Source organism: Pholcus phalangioides, unplaced genomic scaffold, assembly GCF_987345545.1.
Source record: "Pholcus phalangioides strain wild (caught in Gottingen) unplaced genomic scaffold, Ppha-v1.0 ptg000007l_1, whole genome shotgun sequence".
NCBI lineage: Eukaryota > Metazoa > Arthropoda > Arachnida > Araneae > Pholcidae > Pholcus > Pholcus phalangioides.
The window spans coordinates 63,916,208-63,928,772 of record NW_028301600.1 but is presented as its reverse complement, the minus strand read 5'-3'; the positions used below and the strand labels follow the sequence as shown (position 1 = coordinate 63,928,772).

General features: G+C 31.5%; 1 protein-coding gene across 5 annotated transcripts in view; it reads right to left on the bottom strand.

Annotated features, from left to right (window-relative positions):
* Window positions 1-12,565, bottom strand: part of LOC149085621 (SCY1-like protein 2) — a 390,639-nt gene that overhangs the window by 155,548 nt on the left and 222,526 nt on the right. For all 5 annotated transcript variants that reach the window (XM_089233764.1, XM_089233763.1, XM_089233765.1 and 2 more), the window contains one exon: window positions 11,785-12,061. In XM_089233764.1, coding sequence (XP_089089890.1) covers window positions 11,785-11,931 — 147 coding nt within the window. In that variant the 5' untranslated portion in view covers window positions 11,932-12,061. The remainder of the gene's footprint in view (window positions 1-11,784; window positions 12,062-12,565) is intronic.

The following is a 12,565-nucleotide window of genomic DNA, read 5'->3' as shown; positions in this document are numbered from 1 at the left end:
TTCTTTGATTGAACATATATCACTTTGAAACTTTCATGTGGAATGTTGATTACTTTAGCTCTGTATACTCAAACATATCCTTGTCTCCTTATAACATTTTTTCTCCTAAACTCTTATCATTGGATAATACTAACATTTTTCGTTGGATAGAAGACCGGATAAGAGCTACAGGAGTTATAAAAAAGTCCATTGTTTGCCAACAAGTTGTGATATAATTTTTTTTCCTTTAAAAATTTCTTGATGTTAATGCTACTAATACTGAACCACACATGCACCTCGTCCATATTCGCCTATGTAACCTCTAACGAATTGGCACATGTTGGACTGCTGCTCTGCCGATTAAAATTGAGTTTGGCGATTATTATTTGGGTAACTATCATACCATTCACAGAAACTGAATGAAATTTTGGCATAAGGTATTTTGATGTATGCGCTCAAGAATGATATGGAAAACAACAGTGTCACTCTAACAGTTACAGTTACAGTGAGAAAATTTCAAAAATATCAAATGGCAACACCAAGTTTTTTGTATTGGAATGTGATCTTCATTGTGAGAAACCCTAAATAGCGTTCGAACGGCAACTGTAGCATGAAAATCACCGGCGGTAGATAGGCTAAAAGTGAGGACAACCAATAAGGACAGAGAAGCAGCATAAAATAAAGCATTTTATTGTGTTTCACAAATTTTCCACATGACCTTGTGGAGGACTAATCAGGCTGGGATCTCAGCCGAAGAAACGGTGTGACGAATGAAACGAACATTAATGCTCTGGTGCACGGCAAAGTCCTTTTTACTTTTCCCTTGCTTAGCTCCGGGGATTTTCGTGCTACAGGTGCCATTCCAACGCTATTTAGTGTTTTTCAGTATGGAGATCGCATTCCAATACAAAAAACTTGGTGTTGCCATTTGATATTCTCGAAATTTTCTCACTGTAACCGTAACTGTTAGAGTGACACTGTTGTTTTCCATATCATTCTTGAGCGCATACCTCAAAATACCTTATGCCAAAATTTCATTCAGTTCCTGTGAATGGTATGATAGTCAGGGGCCCATATGTCGGGATAGTTATTTTATAATCACCCCGTATTATATATATTGGGTATTCATCACATTTACCGGTTACTGTGTACAATCTCCAACTCAAATTGGTAAATAAGATAAATTGTCATTGAAATACTTCAAATTACCGGACGTTATGCATACACTATATGTTATGCACTTTTAGTCTAAGATGATGATGAATTCGTTCGGTAATGTTGGTTACGTTTGCACATCATGAAAAATGTGAAGAAACCTAAAATTACACAAAGACTGATAAAAAATTTTATGTTTCTGTCTTCTAAACGCTTATTATTTTTTTTAATTTAATTTTTATTGCGGAATGCTTGTAGTGCACGAATCAAGTGCGGGCGAAACTGATAAGTGGGTGGATCAAAGTGATATTTCAGTATTATTTCTTCCATAATTATCAAACTTATCAACTTCGTTTGGGAATCATGCGTAATCACCGGTAAAAATAGATGTAGTGAAATTTATCAAACTTACCGAAACTATTGTGGTGATTATGCATAATCACTGGTTTATCACATTTACCATAAAATATGCATAATATGTTTAGTTTTGCATGAAAACACTTCGGATGTTATCGAGAAGTGATTTTATAAGCTTGGTATATACAGTTTAAATAGAACCGTAGTTTTTGTAATAAGTACTGCAGTGGAAAAAAAGTAAAATATTCTTATAATATGCACAAAATTCATATACGGCCCCACATTATTGCAAACAATCGTTGCAAACAAATAAGCTTTTCCAAAATGTATTTCTATAAAGTCACAAAATTGCTTCGGAAAGCTAGATTATCGTATATTATATCGTTATTACCACTCTCAACTACTGCATCACTTAAGTCAGTCATCATTGACCACCATTGGGTGTGGGATTTTATTTTATTGCAATTGGCAAGAACACAACTGAACATTTGTGAAAAAAAAATAGAGGTGTCTTATACCATATACCATAAACATACTTTTAATTAGCAAAAGTATTCAAGTAACGTGTTCTCATTTCAGATATATCATTTTTTCTACTGGGGAAAGTATATGTCAAATTAGAAAGTTATTACCATGTCTCTGTTGAGCCCAAAAAAGGAAATTCCATGTTTCTAAGAGCGATAATAGCAGAGATATTTGATTTCAAAATTTCTGAAAATGAGGAAATGAACACGTTATTTGAATACTTTTTTGATTAAAAGTATTTTCCTATCATCAATGGTTCAAAAGATAAAGGATGTTTAAGGATATCACTTAACAATCTGTATGGGTACAAAATCTAACAAAATGAATAGTTCTCATTTCGATGAGTATAAAGAAGCAAACATTGTTATATCCGCATGCGAAATGATGCATGGGACCAAAGATGAAAATTTTTCCAAAACACAAAATGAATAGCTTTTACAATGATTCGGAAAAACGTTCGTTCGAAATGTGTTTTTTTTTATTCTCATCTCAAGTTGTATTATACACCTCCTTGTCATCCTTCTGTTGGCGCAACCTTTCAGAAAATGGTAGCAAAAAAAGTAATAAATGCCTATACTACTGGTACAATATATATTTTTTTTCATTTCCAAACAAAGAAATTTCTTAAGTATTCTTTTCACAGTGGATATGTTGTTATTAAATCTTTTGGAGAAAATTGCAAGCATCGGAGGCCTATTGAATTTTACGGTTTCATGCGTTCTTTATTGTCAGTGTTAAGATATCTTGGGAAGAAAACCTCTTTTTTTCGTTCTCTTAGATGCGAGTTTTGAACAAAAGTTTTTCATCTTTATTTTATGAAGACACGTAGATTTTGCTAGGTTTTAAAATTTTTTTCAAACAGCGAAAAATAAAAATTGAGTTTAAATTTCCTTTTCTTCCCAGAAAAGATAGGTTATTAGAACACAACTTCATATATATATATATATGAACAAAAAATATATGCACTTTTATATTGGAAAAAATGAATTTTCCGCGAAGAAATTTGTATTAAAATGAAATTTCGTGGAAATTTTTCGATCGACTTCGTTTAAAATTCCAACAGCGGAAGCATGAAAAAGAAAGAAGAAATATTATCTTAGTTTTGAGTGCAATCATCTCTGGTTATAAATTTGTTTTGGCGTAAGATATCTATATTGTTTTATGTTTTATTTCCCGGGGTACTAATAACAGTTTCTTAATGAAAAATGGCATACATTCATTAAAATTATATCCTGAGAGACAGAGACATGTTGAAGGGAAAAAGCTAAAAGGAAAAAAAATTCTTTAGAGTGAAAATTATATTTCAGTGATTATATAAAAAAATTAACTACTAACTTTTCCATGATTAATCACAGAAAATGATTTTGTGAAATGTAAAAAAGATGTTTCCGAGTAGTTTATTTCATCTGTGCTATTAATTGGTTATACCTGTATATACTATAACCTGAATTTATTGAAAAATATATTGTTTTTCCATCTTTATATTTATATTTTAATTATTGATGATTAAAAAAACAAATGAAAATATTTTTCTGTTCCGAAAATTAACAGAAATTAATCTCTTTTGCTCATTTCTGTCGTTTCATCTCATACACGATATGATTATAGACATGATAACTAATTAGACCAAGACCTACAGCTTTAAGCTGATTCCGAAAAAAACTTCTGGTTTATTTGCTATTTGGCTGCCACACCAGCAATTAAAAGCGTATTATCATAAGCGCCTATATTTATAAGTTTAAAAAAAATTATAACACACCTGTTCTTACTACACCTTAAATTACTGATGGTTATTTAAAATTCTTTGAATTTATTTTCTTTTTTTTAGAATAAACAGCACAGATACGTTATTTTCGGATGTATTTGCAATTATTATTTGGCTTGGATAGATAAGAAATTATAGCTTTTATTTTGTTCATAGATTGTCTTTAATTGTCTTCCTGCACACATTTTCAATCATTATTTTTATGAGATTAGTTTTATTAATTACCTAAATACATTGCAAATAGGAAAAGACCTGCAAGATCATCGTTATATATTTATTCTTGTAATTTTCTACTTTGCTTAATTGCATGATAAACGTAACTAGTGATGATGATTATACTGTATTTGTGTTTCTAATCATATAGAAAACGACAGTGATTTAATTTTCGAGTTCAAGAAATAAATTATTTCTGTCGGAATATGGCAGGATTACCAACCATAGAGTTGTAAACATTCGATTCTTTAAGATTTATGTCTTATAGCAGCATGCACAGATTAATAATCCTATAGTATTTTTCCACTGAAACGTATCAGTCGTAGAATTCCTAAAATTAGTATTTGATTTTATCTTTTGCAATATGCTTAGTTAGGATAAGAACAATGGATATTTTGTCGCGTATCGAGGAATGCGACACGTTTTAATTAAAAATAAAAAGTTGTTACTCAATCAAAAAAAAAAAAAAAAACATTGACGTTGTGCCACATATTGACTTTTAACGAAATTCTTAGCATTTCAAAATGTTTTGAAATCATCAATCTAACATAACTCAAAAATATTTAAAACGGCTAATTTAATTGCATTTGTGCCGTATTTAAATCAATCAATTAACTTAATTTATAAAAAAAACATTTCACAAATATAAAAGAAAAGATTATATCGGAATGGAATATTCGAACACCACATACACCCACAAATGAAAGGACTCGCCAAAAACTGGTCATTACCATTCTCCTTGAGACCGGTAAACATCCCAAATAGTCTTTTGAACTACATTTTCAATATTTTGAAGGAGTCCCTTGCTCAAGAACCGTGAGCACCCCAAGGAACTACCTTATACGCGAATCCCGAAATGCCGCAAAGAAAGGGAGAGTAACTAAGAGATACTTCTACGTTACAAAAAAAACTCTAATCTGATTGGTTAATTGAAACGTGGGAATGTTATTGCATTTTCATGTTTTAGTGTCTGGGCGCCATTCAGTATAAAACAAGTCGTAACGCACCAGTTTCAATCATGTACATGAAAAGTGGTAAACCAGAGATGATTACTAAGCAGTGAAACCGACGAAAGTGTATTTCTATGAATAAAATGATGGTAATTTCGCTGATGCAATTTCAGAAGTTAAAATATTTTGATGGGGAAAATCGCGTTCACAAAAATTTCATTACAAAAAGAAAACAAAATAAAAGCTTTCTCAAGAGTTTGCCGTAAACTTTCACAGTACGTTTTTTCATAACTCTGGAAATTCAAAATTGTAAGTCATGTAAGAACATTTTCGTTAACAATTGTTGGAGAGATTATGTATATTCATAAGGATTTTCATAACATATATCAAGTTACAACATGAACATTTCAATTACTCCCGGTTAGTATCTTTTCCTGTAACTTGAATGATCGAGATGTTTTATGTATGAAATAAATATCATTACTTTTATTTAATTCCGGATGATTTGATTCCATTTTCTAAAGTTATTCGCATGAATAAAAGTTGGTTGAATTTATGTCAATCGAATTTATTTTTGAAATTCCATATTCTTATAAAAACTGTAGAAAAAGGAGAGGGAAAGTATATTTCCTGCTATTTTTTTTCCAATACATTAAGTTGATTCTTTCATGGCCTCAAATATCTGAGGATTCCTATTCGATAATTTTCCGCTTTGAGATGACGCGTACTTTCATTTTTATTTTTTTCGAGACTCTCTACTGAAATCTATTCTTTATCATCGATGGTTCGAGTGTGTCTCCGATATTTTTCGTTGCGGACAGGCTGTGATTTGGAATCAAGTTTCTGCTTCACCCTTTCCCTTACTTCCATGACGTGGGAACAAGAATAAAAAAGAACAGCTGTTGATTTTCTTCTCACTTACTCTTCTTACGATCTATGGAATATACTTTTTAACCTATTCTCTGACAGGCTGTCCCTTAAAATGATCGTTAGCTACTGCCCACACGTTGAGCATGACTATGCATCTCCAGTGATCCCATTTCTTCGATACATTTACTGAATATTTTCTTCTTTCGCGTAAACAATGTAACTAGTTGTGCTTCTATTTTTGGAGACATTGTTCTAAAAGAATTTATGTTTTTCCACTTTATATGACGTACAAGGTGGGCTAAAAGTCCATGACACAACATAGGAATTAATAAAAAATCAACCAATTGACATAAAAGAGAGCGGTTTGCACCAAAATTCTTATCATGGCATAGAGTGTTTGTTTTCATAAATTGAAAATTTTTTAATTAATTCAATGTTTAAAATTTCCCTCACAGATTCCACCGTATTGCAAAAATCTTATATATAATGTAATATATACCAATAACATAAAAAACGTGACCCAAACAACGCATAAGGCTAATAAATAATGTTAATTGCATTTTGCATTACACAAAACTAACATTTTAGTATGATCACCGGTATATGTAGCTTGGACTATATTCAAAGATACTCAGTTTCACCCACGTACCTGCGAACATCGGATTGCAGAACACGCTCGATCCCTTCCATGATTCTTATCTTCAGTTCCTCGATGTTGATTATACGTGTGTCGTAAATGCTGTGTTTGAAATACCCCCACAAGAACAAATCAAAGAGGGTTAAAGCTGAAAACAGACGTGTGTTATGAAAACTTTTTTTTGCACTGTATTAACAGATTTTTTTCACAATACCCAACCTACGTAGTTTGTTTATTCAATAGGTGAGTCATTTCTAGAATAACGAAATCAGAAGGCGGCGATATTTTCAGACTGCAGTCCATTGTGTTCTCAACTAGCTGTAAACAAGCATACAAAAATGCAGAACAGCTTATTTCTGGATCCCGAAAAATAGGATTTGTAAATGTCGATAATCTGTTGCCTCACCTATAATATTCATGTCGCTATATATGTGTTGTATCGAGTTCTTCATGATGCAGTATTCATGATTATCCAATGAAACTCTAACCGTTTTTCAAGTATTTGAGTGCAAATTACACTTTTCTATGTCAATCGGTTGATTTTTTATTAATTTTTGAGATTTGTCATGGAATTTTCACCCACCCTGTATACAGATTCCAATATTTGAAAAATAAAGGAAGCTCCATTTTTTTTATCATACTTAGTCAATGCATAGAATAAATGAAATCTACATAAATCCATTGCTAAAAAAAAATAAAATTTATTTATCTGATTATTTTCATCTCTCAGAATTTAAAAATTTTATTACACTGTTATTTTTACTTTTAGATGCTTAATGAAGAATATCCTGATGAAAGTAAATAAGCTTTAAAGATTTTTTATAAAAACAATAAAATTAATCTTTGTTTTAAATAAGTAATTAACGAACTAATCATGGTGAATGAATTCTCTGTCGAAATGTTTTTCAAAACATTGACGATAGGTAGCAGATAATAGAAGGTTTCATAAAATAAATTCAAATAATATCTTTACCATCTTTTAGCATGTTTCAATGATTTCGAGAAAAATCATATAAAAGATTCGTAGAAAACAGTTCTAGACTTGGAAAAAAAGGCCTGCAACTCTAAAATTATGAGGTATATATTATACTTGCACAACAGTTTTTAGGTATTTTCTGTATTTTCGTAATTTTTCAAGAATTTTTTATGCTTATTCCTCCATTTTGTCTTGATATCGTTATTTAATCTCATCTGTTTGGTTGAATCAGTACTTACAAATAGGAAACGCCAATCTTACACGAACATGTGGAGCAACAAAACCATAGTTGCTGTCACACGTAATCGAGATAAACGTACTGCAAATAAATTACTGTGAATGTTTCTTCTCATTAGACGGAATGTTACTGTAATGCACAAGATTTTCGGATGACCACTGTGTACAATAAAATAGTTAAGTATAAAAAAAAACCTGTCGAGTCTGAAACATTGAATCCCACTTCACATAATTCCAAGGATCGCATATCCATCTATCTAGAGGCATCAGCTTCTAAGCAATATAGAACGACAATGCAATTCTTGGTAACAAGATGATAACAGCCTTGCGTTTCGTATTCCTTATTCTCCAAGGCATAAATATCAGTTTCTTTTGTTGTAAAAACGAACTCATTATGATTGGCCAGAAGAATACAGTCGCCCTCGGTATTCACGGGGGTTACGTTTCGATGGTCACCGCGAATACGGAAAATCCGTGAAAAAACACCAACCATGAATTTTTGGTTTTTAGGTGCACCTCATTAATATCTGCCTTGAGTGGGAGAAGTAGGAAAGGTGTCTAGTGAGTCCCCCCGGCGATGTTTTCTCAAAGAACAACATGAACATAAAATAGTCTGTTTATTCTTTATTTCATTAAATTTGTTGAAGGATAGTGACAAGGATCCCTTTACCAATTTTTCTGCATGTGAAAAAATGTGTCATAGATGGGTCTATGTGATGGAATAAATCTACTACCTATTTAAGTGGTGTCATACCTTTTAACATGGTGAAAAACTATGCCCTAATATAAATTTATTATTTAATCAGTCACTTATTTCAAATAGTTTACGCATAGTTTTGATTGTGTGTGCTATCCTGTGCTAGTATAAAGTCTTACATATCTCTGATACTTGATTTTTTTCGTGAATTTTCAAAAAAAAAATGCATTAAAAACAGCTTGCACTCGTAATAAGATACCATGACATCAATGCAATTGAATAAAATACAATTCAAAATAAAGAAAACTGTTCAGTTTATGAAGTGAAGCAAAAGTTTGATATTTCATGGATTCTCAAACTCATTTAAAATTGAATTTTAAATTCAAAATTTTTGAAATTGAAATTTAAATTTAAAAAGTTTTGAAATTCAAAATTTAATTTTTAAAATTTAATTTTAATTAAGATTGAGTCAATAAAATCTCAAACTTTTGCTTCATTCCATGAGCTGAACAGTTTCCTTTATTTTTAATTGGTTTTTATGGTATGTTATCATGCATGCAAGCTTCAATGCATTTTTTAAAATTTACAAAAAATAGTAAGTATCAGAGCTATGTAAAACTTTATACTAGCATAGGATAGAGCATACAACCAAAAACATGTATAGAAAATTTGAAATAAACCAATGGTTAAATAGTATTTTTAGTGATATTTCTATTAGTGCAAAGTTTTTCACCATGTTAAAAGGCATGAGACCCTTTAAACGGGTGGTAGTAGTAGCCCAGGTTGATAAGATACTTACCTAAAGTACCAAAGAATGTTTAGAGGTGTCGCGAGTTTGGTATCCTGTTTGTCCTTGTCAGAAACTTTCCTGACATGAGGGTTCAACAGAAACGGTGATATGATCACAGAAAAAGATACCGCAGGGAGCACCACATCGAGGAGCTAGCGCACCAACCTCTCGGTGATTATAAAAAAAAAGGCTGCCGTTCGGAATCGGCAATAAATTGTAGGTCTCTGTCTAATTAACCCTCGTGAGCAGAAAACGACCGTGGTGCGACAAAAATGATCAAATGTGAACGGGCGATAGTGTTCAAATAATGATTTATCTGTTGTCACCAAGACACACACAACAGTGATTTTGACACTGTAAAAATTTAGTAAACTTGAATGGTAGTAAATCTCTGTGTCATAAAATTGAACTATTCAATGCCATTCGTTTTGTACAATTGAAATAATCGCATGAATTGTTATTTATTTTTAAACAGTAGATTCAACAAATAATTTGTGCACCATAAAATGTAAATCAAAAAACCAAAACATACTATCTTATTGACAAAAAATATACCCATTTGCTCGAAAACAAGTGTTTTTAATATTTTCGTGATATTCATACGTAGCATGTACTCATGATTTTAACACTATTACATGAATGCCTGAACATATAAAACTAAATGTTCATGGGTATCGTTCTGAAATTTATCACGCTTGCTATATTATTTGTAGAAAGGTTTCTTGGAAGGTAGCATTTTTATGAGGCCTTATGGTAGCTTTTTTCTCGAGCTCTTTATTTTAAAAGACCTCAAGATGTGTTGAAGAAGCTGTCACTTTTTTTTCCCAATGTATACAGCCCAATTTTTAGCACGAAAAGATTACATGTTTCTTACTAGTTTCTTAGAGTACGAACCGTATCTATCGAAACCACAAAATTTTTCACGACGGCCATCGTGAAATTTAGCTCCAGCAAAGTGCTTTCTTGTATTAAGGTGAAAGAGCCATTAGCGTCAACTTTTCCAACGTCATATCGTTTTTCTCTCCTCAAATGGGTGGTAAATCGTCCCACGATGCCTTTGTTCACGTATTATCTATCACAGTGAAGAATTAATTTCTAAACCTGTGATGGGGAAGAGGGGGTGTGGAGTAAGATCGGTTTCTTTCGTCTTCCAACGTGATTGGCTTGTTTCAGAAAATGTTGAGTGAGTTGTTGGAACAAAAACCAAAAGTTTTTCGATTTGAGATATTATACAGAGAGTGATCACTTAATTCCTCTTGCCGTATTTTACTGGCAAACCGTCGATCCTAGAGGCATATACTCCCAGTTAAAAATATTCAAATAGCGCGTAGACCACAGATATACGTCATTCATATTGCAAGTGGCTTATAGTTATAAAAATATAAATATTAACTTTTTATACGGACTCGTTGGACTCGGTAGATACACGAAAACAAAATTTTTAATTGGTTTTTTTATTACAGGGTGTCCATATACAAAGTTAATTTTTATATTTTAGTAACTACACAACCCTTTGCAACATGAATGACGCAACTAGGTTCTACACGTTATTTGGATACTTTTTCTATTTGGAAATATGCTTCTAGAATCAACTGTTCGCCAGTAAAATGCGGCGAGTGGAACTATGGAATCACCCTGTTTATAACACCTGTTGATATGATATACTTACCGGAAGAATTGCAAAAAATAATAATAAATTATGGTTAACATGAAACTTTATTTTTCAAAAAATCAGTGGAAATGAATGCATACTGGAAAAAAGATTGTGTAGAAGTTTCTCTCAAAAAATATTTTTGAAATGTATGAATATGGACTGAAGTACGAAATATTATAAAGTAATTGGAAACTAATGAGAAAAGGATGAAATTCAGTGAATTTTTTTACGACTTTTTTACTACTTTACAGCTGAAGGGCAACGTCCCAACTAATGTAATCAAACACAAGAGATTAGTTATTTTAAATTCTTTAAAAGAAAGTCGGAATAAAATTATTTTTTTTTAAATCTGAGAAGCAAGTTACGACTTCTTTGTGTTTGAATGACTTAGGAATTGTTAAATCCCCTTATATTTTGAAGATAATTCTAATTAATATAACTCAGATATTTAAATTTTTCAGTTTTAATGAATCTTAAAGTGTGAATACAACACATACATACTTCTAACAAACATGTTCTGTGTAGATTATAAAAATGCAAACTCTTATGGTATAGGGAATAATGACCTCCACAAAAAGGGGATTTAATTGGTATTTAGTGATCATGTATTTCCAGTTTGTTTGGTGTATTAATAGTGGGATTTACAAAAAAAAATGAAGCAATTTACAAAACGCATGCCCAACAAGATTGTGGGTTTGATTGTATTTTTATAAATATTTACGCAGAAAAGTGAATCTTGATGAAGCTCAAATACATAAATGTAATGAAACTCAGTAAGAAATCGAAATTTTAAATACTACTTAAATGAGCACAACGGTAGACATATTTCAAAGAAATAGCATCTTAAAACAAAGAACGAACACTCTACAATACCTGAACAACAAAGGACAAATATGAATGTGGATAAATATTTAAAATAAGAAAAAATTGTGTAAGATTTTTATTCGCCTTTGATTGAAATCGGAAATGAGCAACTCACCCTCTTATCGGACTTTCGCACAGCTTCATGAACTTTCCAGACAAGTTCCGGTCCAGCACTAGCAACCTGCTTTCCGATGTCAAAATACTGCGTGATAGGGTTTGCTTCCTGGGGAGTTTGGGGGTTTGGTTTCAGTTTTGAAAACATAACGGTTATTATAAATTACCTACTCCACACTGCCTCCCTCGAGAGTCAGATGCTTCACAGATAGATGGTCCTCATACCTGAATGTAACACTGGATAGCGGCACTTTTCGATCATGTACTTTTGAAGAATCCTACAGGGAAAAAAACATAATTTAAAACATTAACAAATGAGACTTTCATATTCATATCAACAAATGAATTATAACGGTTCACGCGTTTTTAACGCTTATTTATTTCATAATTTCAAAACTACAAAACATCATTTATCAACATTTTCTTTCGTTGAAAATATTGAATTATTTCTCGCACCTTTGCCCATTCGCTACCACATTATGAAGAAATAAAATAATTAGCATGTAAAGTTTTTGTTAGGTCAATTTAATTCTAATTAAAGCCTAAATTTTTTTTCAAAAATATATTTAGTATGCAAAAATATATTGGTATCAAATTAACTTGGTACTTGTAAGTTTTATCAGCATTACACGCTTACAATAAAAATAAAAAATACCAATTCAAATATGTTGAATAATTCATAGTATATATAATGAATATTTATATTTTACCACCAAAGAAAAGAGCCATAATTTGCTTTATACATTTGTTAGGGAACATTTTGTAAAGACAGTGTTTTACTG